This window comes from Pholcus phalangioides, unplaced genomic scaffold, assembly GCF_987345545.1.
Source record: "Pholcus phalangioides strain wild (caught in Gottingen) unplaced genomic scaffold, Ppha-v1.0 ptg000009l_1, whole genome shotgun sequence".
NCBI classification, from domain to species: domain Eukaryota; kingdom Metazoa; phylum Arthropoda; class Arachnida; order Araneae; family Pholcidae; genus Pholcus; species Pholcus phalangioides.
Window position 1 is genome coordinate 7962617 of NW_028301602.1, and position 20784 is coordinate 7983400.

Below are 20784 nucleotides of genomic sequence, written 5' to 3' on the forward strand. Positions count from 1 at the left end.
TTATTCTTCTGTCTTTCTTTTCAGATTATTGCTGTATTTGTAACCAAAAAATACTACGACACATCGTATTGTACACATATGCAGAAATTATTTTTAATCTCTAAATAATTTTCCAGTCATATTCACACGTACTTTACCCGTATATCGCAGGATATTAATCAATCCGCGCAGCAAATATTGCAAATCAGTCCACTCAGAAGTCCATAAATACATTATAATGCATGTACAACATGCAAAAAAAACCAAAAAAAACAGCTTCTTTTCAGAAAAATCTGCCCAACATTTACGATACGAGTGAGATAGTTGGCTTTTTCTCAGACCGAGATATCAAGGAAACAGTTAATTTCTGAATATTTTTGCTGAGGTGAACTCGGAAAGAAAATTCATCACGTCTCCGACGGGACTCGAATCCAGGCCCTCTTGAGTGCGTGAAATAAGGAAGGCAGGGTCATGTCTCCAGTGGTGTAGATGGTCGCATGCTTGCCCGGTATGCAAGAGGGCCTGGGTTCGAGTCCCGACGGAGACGTGATGACTTTTCTTTCCGAATTCATCTCAGCAAAAATATCCGGAAAATAACTGTTTCCTTGATTTACGATATGTTTTTCCTCATTTTGCTAAAATTCGTGTCATATAGATGCGTGCATAATAAAGTCCCGTTTTCTGCATTTTACTGGCAAATCTTTGATCCTAGAGGCATACTTCCAAATAGGAATCGTATCCAGATAAAAGGTATATTTCAGATACATCATTAATATTATGAGCCAAGGGGTTGTATAAATATAAAATTTAAACAATAACTTTTTATTTGGTCACCCTGTCCATCACCCATGTGCAGATACGGAACGATGTGATGTCAGTGCGTTTGATCGTCCCGTATATTACGGGAAAGACACATTTTCCCATATTATTTGGCTCTTGGGTGGGGTTGGTCTTTCCCATCGCCCCCCCCCCCGAATTCGTGCCTTAGCGGAGGCACAAATGAACCCCCCCTCTTCAGCTGCGAATGGAGGGTGGCAAACATTCTGAACTTTGAACGGAGTGGTGGCAAACATCTTTAGCTTTGAATGAAGTGGTGGCAGGCATCTTGAGTTACGAATGTAACCGAGACAGATATCTTCAGCTGTTCAGGCAGTTCCAGGGTCATGTGTCGGAGAAACGACTTGACGCGTTGGTGCATAGCATCATCCAGATTTTTAGAACTACTACTACTAAACCACACATGCACCTCGTCCATATTCCTCTGCGGAACCTCTAACGAAGTGGTAAATGCGGGACTGTTCGTGCACGTGTAGTGAAACCTGACGTGAAATTTGTTTCTGTGTAATGTTTGTTATGTGTAGTGCTGCCACCAGTTTTTCTAACTATGAGTGAAGTAATGATTGAATAATTTATCGTTGTAGGCCTGTTGCTCTCTGTGGCGAGACCGGCTCGCATTTGCGCCTTGAAGTTGGGAACCACAGGAAACCAACTTCAGCCGACCACCACTGCGTTGACGGTGGGATTCGAACCCGGATCCCCTCGCGATGCGAGTCCGTCATTATGACCACTCGACCACCGCAGCGGCCGATTTTTAGGACAGACAAATTTCCCCCATCCCCCATATCATATGGTTCTATGGAATGATGATCACCCCCATTGCCCCCCCCCCGGATCCACGCTTGCATGTACCTGCGCGATATCTGCAGATGAAATAAATTTGAATTTAAAAATCCCAGTGAGAATGTTGTTGCCCTGTGCTCAAAAACTTTTCACGTTTCCAAGTGCAATATTCACTGAGATATTTGAATTCGAAAATCGCAGAAAAAGTTGGAAAGAACAGCACAAAATGAGTTCGTCTGTTACTTTATGCTGTTCTTTCCCTCATTTTAAGCAATTTTAGAATTCAAGTATCTCAGTGAATATTGCGCATAAAAACATTGGATTTTTTTGTGTGCGATTAGGAGACACTGGATTCTCTTTAACTGTGGTTTTTAGGACAGGGTGACCAAATATTTTTTAATTTACTGTACACTCCCTTTGTAATATGAATGGCGTATCTGATGTCCACCCGTTATTTGGATACTTTGTCTAATTGGAAGTACGACTCTCTAAATTTAACGGTGCGCCAGTAATTTGCGGGAAGGGGACTTTCCTATGCACCACATGCACAGTATACACTATCTACCAATAAGTATTTGGACACCTATACAAATGACGATATCTGCGGTCCTGAGATAAGTCACGCCCTCCGCCGGTATATATCGTGTAGGAAACAACATCGGCATTAGTCGCATGCAAGATGCCGCTCTCTGATGGAGCTCTGTTTGGAGCTCTCTGATTTCGAGAAAGGTATAATTATCGGGTATCACAAAAATGACCGATCCTTAAGGGACATATCTAGCGAGCTGAAGTACCCAAAATCGGCAGTGTCCTATGTGATTAAGAAGTGGAAGTTGAGCTGTGATTGTCGGAATTCGCCCCGAGTCGGCAGACCAACGAAACTGGGAGATAGAGACCGACGGGTGCTGTCCAGAGAAATTCGGAAGAACCGCACCCAACCGATGGCCCTCATCCGCGAGGAGCGGATGAGGGCCATCGGTTGAGGGCCTGGTTTCAACAGGCATCCGGGAGTATTGTTTCAATGAATACCATCCGTAAGGAAGCACATCTGATTGGTTTTCATGGTCGTGCTGCTGCTCATAAGCCTTTGATCACAAAGTCCAACCACGTTGTTCGGTTAATGTGGTGCAAAGCATATTGGCGTCTGCCTGGAGAACGTCTCCTGCCACAATGCATTGTGCCAACAGTCAAGTTCGGCGGAGGTGGAATTATGGTCTGGGGGTGTTTCTCCTGGTATGGACTGGGACCCTTGGTCCCCATGCATTGTAAGCTCAACGCCGATGCCTAGTGCATTATTTTGGATGACAATGTGCTTCCTACGTTGTGGCAGTTTTACGGGGTGGACCCCTGTTACTTCCAGGACGACAATGCCAGCTGTCGTACTGCGAGATTAACCAAGGCTTGGTATGGTGCTAATGGGGTTCATCGAATGGACTGGCCTGCCCAGAGCCCAGACCTGAACCCTATCGAGAACCTCTGGGACGAGTTGGATCGCCGAATTAAGGGGTGCCCTACCCGTCCAAAATCGGTGAAGGAACTGACATGTCTTCTCCAAGCCGAGTGGAAGAAAATACCACTAGCCGTCACACAAGGACTTGTGGAAAGTATGCCCCGTAGGGTTCACGCTGTAATTGCCTCTCGTGGAGGCTCTACCAACTATTGATTTTGAATAAAGTTAGTTTTTCTTTTCTATCACAGGTGTCCAAATACTTATTGGTAGATAGTGTATAACGTTATAATTCCTGAGTATAACTTCGTGGGTAATAAGTTTAAAAATTGGCAGAAGTTTCCTAGTGCCATCGTTGCGTATCACTGTGACTTTCTCCTCTGAAATAGACTGAATCGAAAAAGACAGAAATCTATTCACAAAATAATAATTTGGCCTCAATGTTAACAGTAATGTTTTTCTCTGTGCGTTTTCATGTGTGCGTAAAGGGACATGAAATTACTGTACGAGCATGACAATTACTAGTTGTCATTATGTGGTTATGATGGTTGCAATTCTTCGGAAAGAGGAGACATCCGAGTAGAATTTACTTTTGGACTAGGGAACTATTATTTTCTTGGAATGAAACGGAGTTTATGGTGTTCCGGTTCATATGTTTGTCCTGTTACACCTTCTACGTGGAATTCTCCGTCAGGATTTCCAGCCAGAATCTTGAAATTCCTCACCACAGTGCTGAAATATATCAGTAATTCCATCAGAGCTATCGTCTCTCCGGGGCAGTTCCGTCTACCTATCGTCCAAAAGACATTTCCAGTCAGTAAAGTAGCTCACAACAAAGATAATTATGCGAATAGTTAAGAAATATGCGGAGTAAATCCCGAGATTGTGCATTTGTAGTAAATCACTATGCGTTTATACGCGTGTACATTATGTCTTACCGAATGAAAAAGGTGAATAACCATCTATCTTTCTATTCATTATTCCTTCTTCCTTAAGAAAACGTGAGGGATCAAACGTTTCTGGATTTTTCCAATATCTGGTATCGTTATGGAAAGCCCATATGTGGCCCATGATCGCAGTTCCTTTGGGAATGTCGTAGCCTGCTATTTGAATATCTTCGTTCACCCTGAAAGATTGCGTATCGAGTTACATATACGTGTCACGGTAAATGCGATAAATCGGTTATTATGCATACTTATCATTCTTCTAGGTAAGTTTGATGAATATATATCACTTTTACCCACGAATATTGATAATAACCAAGCGACGTAGATAAATTTTAAAAAATTTTGAAAGCATTATCACTTTTACCGGTGATTATGCCTAACAACCAAGTGTCATTAGTAAATTTGATAAATACTTGAAATTTATCACTTTTACTAGCGATTATGCATAATTCCCTAGTGCAATTGCTGAATTTGATTAATATGAAAAAAAATGAGTCTAGTGTGATGAATAAATATAATTTGAGCCCGATATAATGACAACAAATTTTACTATAGGAGCCCGATATAATGATATAATAGATGCATGAATTATCATCTATATACAGTCAAACCCCGCTATAGCAAGCCCGATTTAGCCCCAACTCCGCTTACCCCCAAAATTGTTCAGTGAACAAATCTTCCACGTATAGGGATTACACACGTTAATTTATAATTCAATATAACGTCAAACTCGTTATAGTGCCAGAAATCTGCGAGGCAAATGGTGACGTTGCATCGGATTTCGCTGTGTAAGTACAGTACGACTTACCATGTTTACCAACGACGCAACGTTTGGGCATTATGCATAATTGTCGGTAAAAGTGATAATTTTTTTCGTACTTATTAAATTTACCAACGACGCTAGGGTGCTATGCATATTTGCATGCTATGTTCCGGGAAAAGTGATATATTTATGGAAATTGATCAAACTTACCAAAATGCTTGGTAAGTATGAATAACCGGTTATTATGTATAATAACCACACTTATTACATGTACTGTAAAATATGCATATGACATATACAGAGTGTCCCAAAAATTAATGTGCCATATTGAAAAACGAATAAAAACACAAGAAACGATATATGCAATGTTTGTAGAATTGTGCTTGCAAAGACAAAGTTTTTAGTCAGACGGAATTTCAGAATTAGTTACAAACGTTTGCAACAGATGACGCTGCAGTCTGGGAAAAACGAATTACGTTATTTTCCTAAATCAATCATTTCCAGCAAGAACAAAATTCACAGAAACACGTACAAATGTCTCAGCCGGGATGGCCTTCATTAAAGAGAATTTCGAAACTGAAATTTTCTTCGAATTCAATTCGGAAGTTTGTTAACAGATGGCGCTGCTGTCTGAGAAACCGAAATACGGTAGTTTGGCCCAAATTTGAAAAATTATTTTTTTTTATTAATTTTTCCAATGGGTGCTGGAAGCGATAGAAATGAATTGTTTGCTATGTTGTGCTGGGTAAAGCAGTGAATTTTCATGAAAACCTAATTTCAAAACTATCTACAACTTTTTTTAATAGATGGCGGTGCAGTCGGAAAAACTGAAATAGTGTGCATGACATTTTCAAAATATCCACTTGTAGCAAAGAATAGTACAGTCTCAGAACAAAATTCGCAGACACCTGTGCAAACGTCCCTGTCTGGATTTTGAAAACACCCACACCATGTCATTGCTTCAAAAAAATAGTATATTTCGAAAGTAGTACCTTTCTTAGATTGCGGCGCTATCTGATGCAAATATTTGTAACTAATTTTGAAATTATGTTTGTATGAGAATTTACTATTTTTGCAAACACAAACGGTACATTTCTGTCAATTTTTCAAACGGGTCCATCAATTTCGGGACACTGTGCGTTTCATCGTAAAGTTTTATACATCCATGTTACTTTCGGTTATAAGCTAGGTACATGATGATATGAAGAAGTCACTATGAACGTCCTCAAACATTAAGTAGAGTAGACTTTCGCTAATCCGTCACATATCAGACTAGGGTGTTCCGGATTATCGAAAGCACCAGATTAATAGTAGTTAGTTGAGAAAGCCCGTTTGAATATTACAGTAGGCGCCGCTTATTAGCAATATGCCTCAATCATGGATGATGATCATTCGGATATTGCTAGGACTTTTGCACAAAGTACGGAACGCACCAATATTATAACATGGGAAAAATCGTTTATAGTAGAGAGAGAGAGAGAGAGAGTTATCAGGTTTTCAGTTTGTTATTAGTTTTTTTTTTTTTCTATCAAAAGTTTTTTTGCATATTTTGACGCTAAGGTTGGTCCAGCTTTTTTTCCCCGGTAAATAATCGATATCAACCTGCTAGGCTATGTGGGAGGTCAGAAAGTGTACCCCTTCCCTTATCGACAATCGTTTCTCTACTCGGTTCACAATGCCCTGTTTGAGCAGCAGCAGCTATATTCAATGCTAGTTCTATATTTACGCATGAAGTTACTTTTGCAATGGTCTACCCTGGGCCGTAACTAGGCAGGTGCAACAGGTGCACCCTCATAGGGCCTACTTGGAGGGGGGCCCTAGAATGGGCCAGAAGGGGGGGGCCTAAATTCAAATTCTTGCACAGGGCACAGGAATTGCTAGCTACGGTCCTGGGTCTACCTATAGTGGAAACATGTAATGTAAAAACAAATACCCTTCCTTCGAGTTTTGTCCACTTTATTTCAGTTTCATAGAAAGACTTTGTAAGGGGGTTGGTGCATGATCTTGGCTTCCTATGATTTCCTACGGGAAAAATGGTCTTCCTTTAAGGAATATTCAAAATTTTTCTATTCACTTTAGGCACTCCATTTATTTCACCTTAAATACTACGAGCATGTAGGATTTTAACAGTTGCTTAATTTTTTTTACCGAATTTCAATCTCAACAGCGCGCAGCTTTTTCAAAAATCACCAAAGTATACCCATATTTTTTTATGCCATATAAATGTTTTAAAAAATTTTAATAAAAAATCTTTTCGTGTTAATGTATGTAGCACTACAATGTTGAGAGACACACACAAAGTTTCCAGATATTTGAATGAATTGTGTTCGAAAAAATGTTCTTTACGTGACAATTTTAGCATTTTAGTGGAAGACATTAACATGTACAATGGCTGCCAACAGTTCATATTAAAATATTTAAAAAAAATATTTCTCACACAGTTTAGACGCAGACATTTCATAGTATTCGGAAATCTGTGTTTTGGAAACTTTGAGGGAGTAAGTTGAATAATAATAATAATAATAAACGCAAGATTTCAGATTGAAACAAAAATACCCTGTTTTAGGAAGATGAAGGGAAAAAAATGGCAGATTTAAACATTTTTTGCAACCAGTTGTGTGGAAAAAGAAAAATCTCGAGTTGTGTGTGTCCCGTTCAATTAAACTGGAGGTATAGTCGTCGTATTCGCTTTTGTATTTGTGTCGTATATAGTTATCAATCGGTTATTGTTATCAGAAACCCCGAGTCCAGGTGTGAACACATTAAGCGGCGTGCACGTCTGGGCACAGACATGTAGTGCCATGTATTTCTCTTTTATGCTTGAAGAAAATACGTGGGATTACCGAATGGGCCGGATTATCGAAAGTCTACTGAAATGGAATTACTGCATTTATCTCGAGAGCAACGGGGAAAAAAATCAATTTTAATTTTATACAGCATCGAAAAATTTGGTTTAAAAAAAATAACATTCTAGCACAAATTTTATTGATGTCCCAGTAATGAATGGAATACTTACTCCCTTAAAACCGCGAGTGGAGCCAACGTTTTCCATCTCTGGCACTCCGTGATGGTCGCATACGTCCATGGTAGTCTCGATCTGTCTTCCCAGTTGGCGATTTTCTTCTCGCCCAGAACACTCTCCAGCTCCGTGTAAATTTTCTCTTGTACTTTAGGATATTGGACCATTGCCACGAATAGCCATTGCATGGATGTAGTCGTGGTATCGCCTCCGCCAAGGATCATACCAGTGATGTTGCCAATCAAGTTAGGCTCTTGAAAAATTAGAAGAAATTATTCGGTGATCAGTGTCACGATCAGTCAGTCAATGCTAGCCGGACAACAACAAGAAAAAACTCAAATAATCACTCACTGCCGAATTGGAAGTTACATGGCAGCGTATATCGAATGCATAACCCAAAAAATACTAGATTCCGCCCGACCCAACACCATCTATAGCAGAAGGCCTCCGAGCGAAGCTCGTGACGTCACTGAAGAAGGTCATCTCACCTACAGCCATTGGATATACTACAAAAAAGGGGGTAAAGATGGTGCATGCATTGGCCTGCTGTATCAAATGGCTATAGGTGAAATGACCTTCTTCAGTGACGTCACGAGCTTCGCGCGGAGGTCTTCTGCTACAGATGGTGTTGGCGAACCACAAGAAGCAGATTGTCTACGTCACTTTACGTCACAACGGACGATTCCATTCCTTTCTTTTAGATAACCCGACTTCACGTGGATTATAACGTGCAGAATTTTTAAGAAACGTACAGAAAAATTGACACTATGCACTAGACACACCGTGCACAAGTTTAAAATGTGAGAATCCAATATTCAATGCTATATGAGCATTTTTAGTAAATGATTTTTAATTACGCATGAGCAAAAGGGAATATCAATTTTACTTTTTATAATTTAGTTGCCAGATACATAATGCAACTCATGTGAAAACTCCTGTGAAACTCCAAAAGTATCTGCAGAAGGGATCGAGCGCTCCAGCATTTAGTCAAAAATCGGAATTTCATGCATTACATGAATATTCAATGAATATTTATTGATGTAAAATATTAAAATATTCAATATAAAAATATTATTCCATTGACAACAGATCGAAAATTCCGAATTCCCGGTATTTCAAAATCTAACCTGGGAGAGAGAGGGGTTATTTTCTCGTGAAAAAATGACATTGAAAAAATTCATATTAACTCAGAGACATAGACCTGAATGAGGCAGTGCTGTCTTAAAGCATAGGCCCACCGGGGCACGGTCCGGTGGCCTCATGAAAACGAAAACCGGTTCAAATTTCCGAGAACTGACCAGGTAGGGCCTCAGAAAAATCGCTTGGCCCGGGGGTCCGTGATGCTCTTAAGACGGCCCTGGATTGGGGGTGTGCAGAGAAGAGCTACGCATGTTCTTGTTTGCAAACAAGACTTGAACTATGAAGACGGAATTGGTTTCATGAATATTTTTCATTGGAAGAACGCAAGTGTCGGGGTGAGGGACATGATCGAAGCGTTTAAAATTTTGTTGGGGATCCAACAACTCAAGGTTGTGGTGTGGCAGGGAATATTTTTCTAATAGGGTTGTGAATAAATGGAATAGTTTACCCCCGGAGGTAGTGAATTTTAGCACAATAATTGTCAATTATTGAAACGTTTAAAAAGAAATACGATTGGGGTAGAAAAATTGAGGGAAAGAAACGTGTTAGAGTAATCGAGAAGCCATCCTTACTTAGAATATGAATTTTTCTAAAATGGGGTTGTAAATAAATGGGTATATTTGCCCACCCATCGGAACGCCACTAATCCCACAATTATTTGAAATTTTGATTCATTGGTAATTTTGAATCATTCTATTATAGCCTGTGACCTGTTAACCACTTCACGTACAAGCGTTTGGCAAGACATTTGCATTATCTCTATTTGACGAATCGGCGATAAATCTGGTAGCCTTGTCGTAACCTAGCCCCATACAAAAACGAAAAAGGGGGAGAGAGAAAATAATATATAAAAGAAAAAATTATATATAATAGATAAGACGTAGATAAGGTAGTTTTTTTAGAGTCCCCCTTTTCACCCTCACCCTACTTGTTCTCTTTCGCTCTTACATGTATATAGTAGAAACAAACATTAAATGTATGGGAAAAAAATCATCCGTAGATAATAGGGTTATTATAAAGCTTCACGATGGTGAAAAAAATAAAACACAGAGAACTGTTTTGAATTTGTTCCACTGGAGTTTGAACGTTTATCTGTATTATGCAATATTATGCCCGTGATCGTAAAGAGGTTAAAAAGCCATTTAAGTGACCTGCACTCTGTACACGGTTGAGCACCCCTCCTGTAATCGATCATTCTGCTCGGCCTATTCAAACCATCCAAGTTTTGCGTTTTAAATGCACAATTGCCAACAATTACCATCAAAAGTGCTGTTTTTATCATCCATATCTTCTTTGTTCTGCATTTCTTCGATGTAACTTCCAATGAAGTCGCTGGAATCGTTGGGAGATGTACCTTCTCTCCTTTCTCTGATCTCTTTTCTGGGAAATAAAATAAAATTATCTTTTTTTTTTTAATTTTCTATTCTCCATCTTTTTAAATTTTGTATTTATTAATAAATAAATTTGTATTTTGATGAAATAAGAATTACATGCCAGATGATTTTACATGGAAAATCCAGTAATTATGTTTTTCTGCTTATCACAACACTAGAATTAGCTTATTAATACTGAAAATATAACTTATTAAATAATTAAATTGAAAATCTTTAAATTTCCCCCACATTGATTTTTTTTTAATTTTGTTGACAGTTTTGCGCATTTTCACCTTCCATGGACTACGTACACTATATGGCCATAAATCAGTGTTCACTTAGGAGTTTAGGCATTCTTTTACATTCTAGAAAAATACTTTTGAAATTTAAATTGTTTTTTTTATTACATTTCTAGAAAAATTCTGGACAAGTCGTTTTGTAATTTGTGGTCTATAAGTATAATGCATGAACTATCACTTTCTAGTGCGGATTCGGACAAGGATGTTTTTAGGTTACCGACAAAGAAATTAAAAAAAGAAAAATATATTTTTAACCAACCTTGTATCACAAAAAAGCTGCCAGAAATTGCAACTTTCACGAAATATTATACTTGCTGTAAGCAATATTCCTATACATTTTCGTAAAAATACTATGTATATTTACGAAGATATGCATATTTTTTCTGAAAATTCCAATTTTCATCGCCATTTTTTCGTTTATAACGTGTGAAGTTTCCAATCAATTTTAACAGAGATTTTGCCACTATATAATGAGACATACTATAAAGAAATTAAAAACGAAACAATTGAATGTTCGATGGTAAAAAGGAAATTATTTTTGATGCATGAACGGAAAATATCAATTTTATTTCTTCATCATTTGATTGCCTAATATATATAGATAGAGCAATATATAGTAGTATGATACATTATATAAAAAATACTGAAATCGAAAATTCAAAGCGAAAATATACCGACAAAAAAACTCAATTTTTTTTTTACCGAAGCCAGAGAATAGCGCCTAAGGCAACTGTATATGTTACGGTAAAAATAAAGATGAGAACAAAAAGATAAAATGTAAGGGATAATGAGGAGGTCGTTCTCAAGGGGGGAACCCCGGCATTGTTCCAGACAAGCAAAAATGTTTCTTGTAGTGGCAAGCCATAGAATACGAAAGATTTAACAACTGGCTGTTGCGAAGATATATTTTGGAAAGAGAGAAAATTCAACTGCCCCTGCGGGGAATTGAACCCACGTCCTTTCACTTTTCGGGTGAACGCCCTAGCCCACTAGACTACAGAGGCACCGAATCTCGCAATCTTTCCTTGGAGCTCGTGTACACTGAAAGGGATCGTACATGGACGGCCGGACCAGACTCAGGCCAAGCTCACAACTGCTGACGCTGCCACCAGATGGCGACTTATGCAAGGATGAAAGGGCGTTCACCCGGAAAGTGAAAGGACGTGGGTTCGATTCCCCGCAGGGGCAGTTGAATTTTCTCTCTTTCCAAAATATATCTTTGCAACAGCCAGTTGTTAAATCCTTCGTATGGTAGCGGAGAGTGACGTCATCCTTGCATAAGCCATAGAATGTCTTAAATTACCATCCGTTCCCCCGACATTTTTGCAATAACAAGCCTTGGAAGTCCAAAATACATGAGAAATCCAAAATACTAATATTAGAATTGAAATTAGCAAGAAAGTAAGTGTGTGTGCTTCAAGTAAAGTGTGTGTGTGTGTGTGCTTCAAGTAAAGTGTGTGTGTGTGTGTGTGTGCTGAAAGTAAGCTTCATATCAGCAGTAGATTGAAAATGGTTGTTGTTGTTGTTGATCATGATGATGGTGATGATGACGATGAAGATGATGATGTAAAAATTCCAGTTGGATGCCATAATAATTCAAAAATATGTCGGTGATATAGTAAATAGTAATATAAGTACTTTTTGCTGAAAGAAGCTGGATGATTAGGGATTTTCAACAAAATAATATTTCGATTATTTTCTGTCATGTGATTATTGCATTCAGTTTGTTTATTTTGACATCATACACGCGTAGTGTAGCATCTGACACGCGCCTTCACTCATTTGCACAATACTGAAGGACTGGAGGACGGGGGAAGGGCTTATTAAAGTAATCAAACGGCAGAAAATAATCAAAATATCTCATTTCGTGATTCTTTAAAATCCCTTATTAGCCATTTAAAATCAATCCCTTATCACAACGCATCCCTTATACAGCTCGCTGTATCACTGACGTCATTCTGAATTTTCCCAACGTTAAACTGTAATTCTCACATGAGTTGCACTATGCAGAACTATGCTATCTGGCAACCAAATTATAAAAAAATAAATTTTATATTTCCTGCTCATGCGTTATTAAATATAATTTTCTAAAAATGCTCATATCCCATGTACACACGTCTCGTGTACAGCGTCAATTTTGTGTATGTTTCTTAAAAAGTAGTTGAAAATTCTGCATGCTATGAGCAGCGATGAAACACGTTTATCTCTATTTCTTTGTGAATGTGCATGCTATTGTCAGCAAGATGCATACAAGTACTGTATTAGCACAACGTAAGTAAAATATTACCTGAAAGTTGCGAATCATTTCCAGCTTTTTGATACACAAGTTTGGTCAAAACATATTTTTCATTTCAAGTTGTTTGTCGGTACCCTAAAAACATTCGTCCCCGAATCCGCACAGGAAATTGCGAGTTCAAGCACAAATTCACATGCCCAAAATTGAAAAACGATTCTCCCAGTAGTTTTCCAGAAATTAGGAAAAAAAATGTCTAAATCCAAACTGAACATTGGCTTATAAATATATCGTGTATATTTGTGTGAAGCTTGAGTAAATGTTTCTCACCGAATGAATTTTTCAAAGTCTTTGAGGATTTTGTTTTCTTTTTCGAATTTCCGCAAGCCGAGAATTCTTCTCAAACTGTTGAGGAAATTCGGGTAATGAAAAGAATAGACACTGTCTCCAACCACTTTCATACTGGCATCCAAGAAATCAATAATCATCCGGGATACGGGGCTGTTTTCTTCGATAGGTCTGGCTAATAGCAAGGACAATATTATCCTGGATAAACTGGATCTCAGCGGTTTACACATGTCGATAGGTTTACCTCCATATTCGCGGAGTGATCTCACAAAATTCTCCACTTCATCCTTTAAGAGAGAAAAAAAATTGATATTTCAAAGTTTGATTTTATTTTTCAGAATGCTTTAGTGAAGTTGCATTACAAGAAATGACGAAATTTTTAATTCAAAATTTATTTTCATGATTATGATATCAAGATACAGGGTGTCGCAAAAATGACGTATGACGATTGCTTCGTAATGATAATATTGAACATATATTTAAAACCTAAAAATTTATTAATATACATTGAGGAAGAAGTATAACGAGAAGGAAGATATGTTTACATATTATTCGTGGTGTAAGTTTAATTATTGGAGACATTTATTCTGAGCCATCGTCAATCCTCGGGCAACTGAACTCGTTAAGACATCCTAGACTGTTGCTCATAATACAGTAAAACCCCGCTTAACGGACACCCCCTCAGATGCGATCACCCCCTTTTTAAGACCAAATAATAATTCCCCTTTGTATAATGAAAGTATGCGTTTCAAACCCCTGATTTAAGGTCACCACTCTTTTATGAACGATTTTTTTTTTTTTGCCCCTACTCCGGTGTCCGCAAATAAGAGGTTTTACTGTTCTTACTTACCGCTATTGCAACTTCCCACGGTCCTTTTCCTACACCAAGATTACGGACATTCTTCATGGTAAATCTTCTCTGCTCTAACCAAATTCTTCCATTTTTTGCAGCAAAACCTGTTGTTTATAATGTAGATTAAAAATGGAGTAACGCTTGAAAACTATTTATTTCCGGAAAAAAACTCAAAATAAAAAGTTTACTTAATTGGAAATAAATAAATTTCCAATTAAAATTTACAAATAAATTCAATAACAATTAATTAGTTTGTAACAAAATGCTTTTAATTTGCATGAAAGGTTGAGTGAAAGCTTCTCATGTTTATCCTATCCGAAAATTAAGTGATAATTGCATAGATACCAGGGCTGGACTGGCTATAGCCCGACATGCCCGGGGCATATAAGATTCTGTGGGCATGTATTTTTTTTAACCATATACATTTTGACATGTCCAAGCTACGAAAGGGATAAAAATTCTGGATTGATTCTGGGAAATTGTAAAAATATTTACGTTGCAATTATTTTCTACACAAAATAAATGCATCCATCACAAAAATATATGTTCCTGCTGCCACCTATCACATAAAAGTTAAACTGTCTGTTAAGTAAAATTATTCGTTTGTTTCAAACAGGCATGCCCAGCAAGAAAATTGGCAAAATTTGTTATGATAGTATGCATTATTTGTTTTTATACTGCATACGGATGTAAATTTTATACCCCAAAAATATATGTGGTTAATATGTGTTTATGTTTGCAGCTAGAGTACTTTTTATAAACCAAAAAACATAGCAACTGAAATTTTGACGTACAAAAATTCACCTCGTGTATGCAGCATAAATTTAAAAATATATAGTTTCATACCATTTGTTGTATAATTTATTCTGAGCATCTGTTGAATTCCCAACCAACCTATGTTTTGAGGAATTATATCAGATAGTTCTGATTTTATTCAATAGGTGACAGCAGAAGTCCTAGCTTTTTGCGGTATTTATAATATAAATATCAATTTTTCAGAAGATTGGAAATTTTCCTCTAATTTTTTTTTTCATCGCTTACAATATATTTTTCTCATTTACGTCAGTTCGCGAAAATTTTCACTTAATTTCAGTGATCTACAATGAAAAATATATTGACGAATACTGAACTTAATCGTGCAAGGCCCAAGCTTTTAGTGGTAGTAGGTAAGTAATGTAATCCATTACCTTTCACGATAACGCCTTCTGAGATCTTTTTTTTTCAATACCTCCTGGTTTTTATCAGTGAATTTACGTTATGTCCCGGGTTTTATTAGGATTTGTCCCGGTTTCTCACGGGTGGATGATCTGGCCAACTTATTCTAGGTCAGCGTCTGCAGTCTGGTTCCGTACCGTAAATTAGCAATCTCTATATATAAAATTTATTTTCTGTCTGTGTGTGTGTATGTTCTCTATACAAATCTCCAATTTTAAAAAGCCTCGTTGAAGAAAACCCGTGCAGTGCCGGGTATTATAGCTAGTGATTCTATAAGCGATGTGAATTCTATAACTTGATCACTCCTTTTCCGACACTAAAAGTACGGTTTTACTTAATTTAGATTTCTAATTGGTGTCCGCATTCCTTTCGAATCTTCGTATTCCTCACAAAATTTCGATTTTAAAATAATTTATATCACTTTCGATGTTTTTTATGCGAATTTGTTCATAAAAATTTTTAAAGTAACTAAATCATGTGAATTTTTGGAGACATGTCCAGCCCTGATACATATTTATAACAAGTGTTATGGCTATTTTATATAAATTTATTCTATCCTCGTCCGTGCTTCGAAAAAATTCAGATCCAACCAAATTAGCGTTAGTATGCATAAAAATGATCATGCAAATAAATGCAAATTTATATTACAACCTTCGCCGGGCAGGCAATCAAATATCCCATGAGGACGATCCAATAGCTCCGTCTTGCTGTAAGCTTCCCTGAAGATTTCGTAGTCATTTATAATCACCACCGGGGTTTTTCCGAAATTTAGACTAGGAAAGAAAAAAAAAATTTTTAGGCATCGGAATATACTTTTATGAAATATCATAATCTCTCTTATAAATTTGTTAGTGGTATTTAAAAACTTCGCTTTTTACGTCAGTTATCCAGACCATTAATCTTTATAGATTTTTGTTATCAGTAGAGCCCGGAAGTTCAGGCAAAATGTCATAAATGTCTATTTTTTTGACTATTTTCGAAGTTTTTTTGCAAAAATGCCTTTTTTGAGCATTTCCGGACATAAATGCCTATTATAAAATAGTTTTAAGTTTATTAGTGAATTTCAGATGTCATAATCTGCAAAACTTAGATATTTTGAGCATTGAGAACAAAAGAATTGCTCTTTTTAAAATTATCAAATCTCAGTATGGATTATCATCAGAAAGCAACCCCCTAAACTTTCAGGCCCATTTAAACGTGAATAAGTGATCTGAAAGATAGGGAATTTGATGTTGCCAACTTTTTTTTGACCGGATGGTGTTAATCGTGAATGATTTTGTTTCAGATGAAGTATCAATACTAGAAAAGCAGAGAAAAATTGGAAATTTGCTTCTCCACATGCTTCACATTATATGTGTATTTCGCTCAGCCATTAAACTGCATTGTGTAGTTGGCCGATGACTGTCCCAAGAGGCCATCAGTTGACGTCATGGATCACAGAAAGCAGGGTAGGAGCAGACAGAGCTCTGAGGCAACATTTTTTTATTTACATCATAAATGTACACTCATGTCCATAAATTAAGGATAATTCAGAATCACACGGAAATCGAAATCCAAAGTAAAAACTTCACCTGTAGAATTATCACACACATCTGCAAGAATGATATGCAAATTTCAGGAAGCCACCAGATGATGCCGATTGTACGTCACAATGACGAGAGTGTAAGGGGGGGGGGGTATATAAGGAATGGTGGCAAAGAAGTAAAATTGTTCACAAGAGTTCTGTAAGGCGCTCAGTGCCATAAGCAAATAGTTATGACACAGAGGACGCATGTGGATGATTTTTTACGTGGTAGAATTATCGGCCGCCTGGAATGTGGGCGTACTCAGATGGAAGTATCCGAGGAACTTGGAATTGCCCAAAGTGTTATCTCTAGGCTTTGGCAACGATTCCAAGATAACGGAAATGTCAGTAGACGTTACAGTACAGATCGCCCCCGAGTTACAACGCCGAATGAAGACCGGTATTTGGCAGTAACTGCCAAAAGAAGCAGACGGAGCACAGCATCCTACCTGTCTCGTCAGCTATCTGCAGCCACGGGTACCACAGTTTCAAGGCAAACCGTGCACAGACGTTTGGGAGATATTGGTCTATATGCTCGCAGGCCTGTCAAATGTGTTCCGCTCACGACAACTCACTGTCGGCAGCGATTAGCCTGGAGTAGAGAACATGCAATGTGGACATCGTCACAGTGGGCTTGTGTGATGTTTTCCGACGAGTCCAGGTTTAGCTTGCAGTCTGATTCACGTCGGACTTTCATATGGAGAAAGCCAGGTACCCATTACCACCAAGACAACATCATTGAACGACACCGTTCCAGTGGTGCAGCATTGCTCGTTTGGAGTGGAATTATACTGGGTTCCAGAACAGATCTGCATGTTCAAACCGGAACCATGAAAGTCCAAATTTATCGGGACATCATTCTGGAACAACATGTACGTTTGCTTAGGGGTGCCATGGGCGCAGAATTTGTGTTTATGGATGACAACATCATTACCGTCCTCACCGAGCGAACATAGTAAACGAATGCCTTGCATCTGAGGATATAACCCGTATGGAATGGCCAGCATTCTCACCTGACTTGACGAGTTGCAGCCCGTCAACCACCTCCTACATGTGTACCGGAACTTCGGAGAGCATTGCTTGCTGAGTGGAGTGATCTTCCCCAAGATCAGATCGATAATTTGATACTCAGCATGCCTAGGCGTTGTACGGACTGTATTTCATCGCATGGGAGGCATACAATGTATTAACCATCATACCAACCATGTAATAGTAAGTTTTTGTAAAGGAGATATTTTTTACAATTGCTCCAGGGAGCAAAAATCGTAGTTTTTATGAATGGTATCATACATACACCATCGTTTTTGTTCTTTATCTTTTGTTTAATAAATGGGCTTTATGAATAAGTAACGTTTATTTTGTTTCTGAACCTTTATTTGCCGGAGCTGGCATTATCCTTAATTTATGGACATGAGTGTATATATGCATATATGAATTGACATAATCATCATCGTGCCCCTCCCCCAGAAATAATGACCGTGCCTCCCCTCCAGACTTCCAAGTCTATTTCCGCCTATGGCCCCTTGCTTGAAGGAGTAATGTAATGCATGTGTAGTAATATAAAAAAATCTAAATTTTTTTACAACAAAAGAACAAAGTAGCTATATGTTTCAACTACAGAAATGATAGTGATTATTCCAAATAATACAACAAATAAGCGAGAATTATTCGCCACTTGAAGGAGTTCCATAAATCCTTTTCTCTATGGACTCCGCGACTGCTAATGGTGGCACTGGAATTGACCCAATAATGAGGGTCCACTAACATTTTATATTTTGGGCTTTAAATCTCAATTTAACTTGGATAATAATGCAGTTATTATAAACTATGATTAAAACAGTCGGATTAAGTGCAACCAATTTTTCAGCTAGTTTTTGAACCCTTATTGGCATATTTTTCAGTTACATTTTCTTCCTTCCGTGAATTATAAATGTCTTTTTTTAGTGGCAATTTTAGGCATTTTTAGTGCCTTCTTGCCTGCCTTTTTCGACCATTTTTAGTGCCTGAACTTCCGGGCTCTAGTTATTGGTATGACTATGCATTTGTTAACCAATGCCTATATCTATTGGTGATTGTGCCAAAACAAATAAGTAGAATCAAATTCGGTTATAACGGCTTCATTGCAAAGACACCTAGGTTATAACATCAATAATTCGTGGTTCAGGCTTTTCCCCATAGAGAATAATATTTAAGAACCCTACTTTTAACGTCCATTAAAGCGTAGCATCCTCGGATATAATAATACATTTTAAGTCACATTATACCGTATTATTTATCATAATTATACCATAATTCAAGAGATAATATGGCAGTTATACGAGAAATTCGGCAATTTTGCCCTTCCCGACTTTTTTTTAAGAAATGACCAGTCTTTCCTCAACGTAGCTTACTTTAATGAACAATCCTTACTAAAATCGAGGATGAAGATAATTTTTATATAATTTATGAATTATTTTACAATCAATATGACTGTAAAGAAAAATAAATCTCGCTCATTTGTCATGTTTCAAGTTTGTTTTTGTTTTTTCCCCCCATGAAATATATTTTAAAATCCCTTGCAGACTCCCTTGCACTTCATTTCTCGCCAAGAGATTTATTTATAAGGAATAATTGGCAATTTCGCTGACAATTGGCTACATTTTTAGTAACAGTTGGTGATATAACGTATTTATGCGTGATCCTAGGTTTCCCTTATTTTTCTCCCTCAAATATGGTCACTCGTTATCATAATAAAAGACAAACTTCTTATATCCTGTTTGCTTGCATCTGATGACGTTTTTCATATTTGGAAAGTTCTAGAAACGGCAACTTTGTTTGTAACGACAAAATTTGGTGGAAAATCTTCTATGTCGTTTTATAACCTAGTTTAAATTAAATTCATCGAATCCTTGCAAAATACCGTTGTGAGATCTATGAATACGAAAAAATGCAATTAAAGATAACAGAAAAATTTAAAGCCCTTTTTAATGGGCAAACGCCCTACCTGAAAACTTTACCATATTTCCTGCTGATGCCATCAAGAGTCTTGAATGGTTCTTTCCCGAGAAATGGGAGATATCCGAAAAAAGGTACTCCATACGGTCCCGGTGGGAAGTTTTTCCTTTCTTTTTTGGTGTACCATAACAATGTAAGGATTATCACTAATACCGACAGTAATACAAGAGTGACCGTATCAGTTATACTAAGAAAAAATCTTCCTGAACTGGGCCAGTGCGTCATGATCTATCTAGACTCGCTCGCAAAATATACAACAAAACTAAATAGAGCTTGCCTCATTAAAAGAAATATTGTTGCCAAAATAAAATGACCCTCAATGACAGCTGAAGAAGCCATTATCTGCCTTGACGTCACATTATCTCTATTTTTCTTTTCATTGACTTTTATCGCATCCTTCAATAACACCTACTCTGATAACACAGAAAATCTGTGAAGGACTCCACACAATGCGACTCTATCGCATGTATGTCAACGTGCAATAAAAAATTACAGTAAAACCTCTCTTTCGCGGGTAAAAAAAAAATTCGTCCGTAAAAGAGGGGTTTGAATATCATACTTTTATTATTACGGTGAAAGAGAGGTTGACTTCACTGAATGGGTTTCACAATAATGTCTTCGAAATCATACATCCTCAACGTATCATTAGTCATTTGGTACATGAATTTCTATGAAATAATCTGAAAATTTAGGGCACTTAAATTATTAAACTTGATATAAACCACGATTTCGTGAGATAATCGGAGTCGGCTTAGTTCGGAGCCAGGCTATTCAAGGGGTTTAGTTCCAGCAAAAATTTGCCAAAAAAACACATTTTTCTATTTTTAAACACTATTAAATTTAAAAACATATTATAATTAACAAAAAACATAATTATAATATGTTTGCATTATAAATTAAGAAAACATTACTATGGAAGTAAACAAACAGAAAAAATTATTTGCAGACGGGCAAAACAAATGAAGGGGGAAAATAATTCGCCGACACTTA

At 37.4% G+C, this 20784-nt stretch overlaps 1 protein-coding gene across 1 annotated transcript; it reads right to left on the reverse strand.

The window, feature by feature from the left end:
• Nucleotides 1–75: 75 nt before the first annotated feature.
• On the reverse strand, nt 76–20097 carry LOC149081690 (cytochrome P450 2J6-like). Its single transcript, XM_089237089.1, has 8 exons — nt 19784–20097; nt 15888–16009; nt 14019–14125; nt 13151–13455; nt 10174–10295; nt 7773–8028; nt 3985–4172; nt 76–3836 (listed from the first exon to the last, which is right to left on the reverse strand). Exons 1-8 carry the CDS (start codon nt 20017–20019, stop codon nt 3655–3657), a joined length of 1518 nt encoding a protein of 505 aa, XP_089093215.1. The 5' UTR covers nt 20020–20097; the 3' UTR covers nt 76–3654.
• Between the last annotated feature and the right edge of the window lie 687 nt (nt 20098–20784).

Coding starts and splice junctions, on each gene's coding strand:
- LOC149081690 (XM_089237089.1), bottom strand. CDS start 20,019: ATGACGCACTGGCCCAGTTCAGGAAGATTTTTTCTTAGTATAACTGAT. Junction 13,456..14,018: donor CGTGGGAAGTTGCAATAGCG/GTAAGTAAGAAC, acceptor TCTCTCTTAAAG/GATGAAGTGGAGAATTTTGT. Junction 4,173..7,772: donor CCACTCGCGGTTTTAAGGGA/GTAAGTATTCCA, acceptor GCAATCTTTCAG/GGTGAACGAAGATATTCAAA.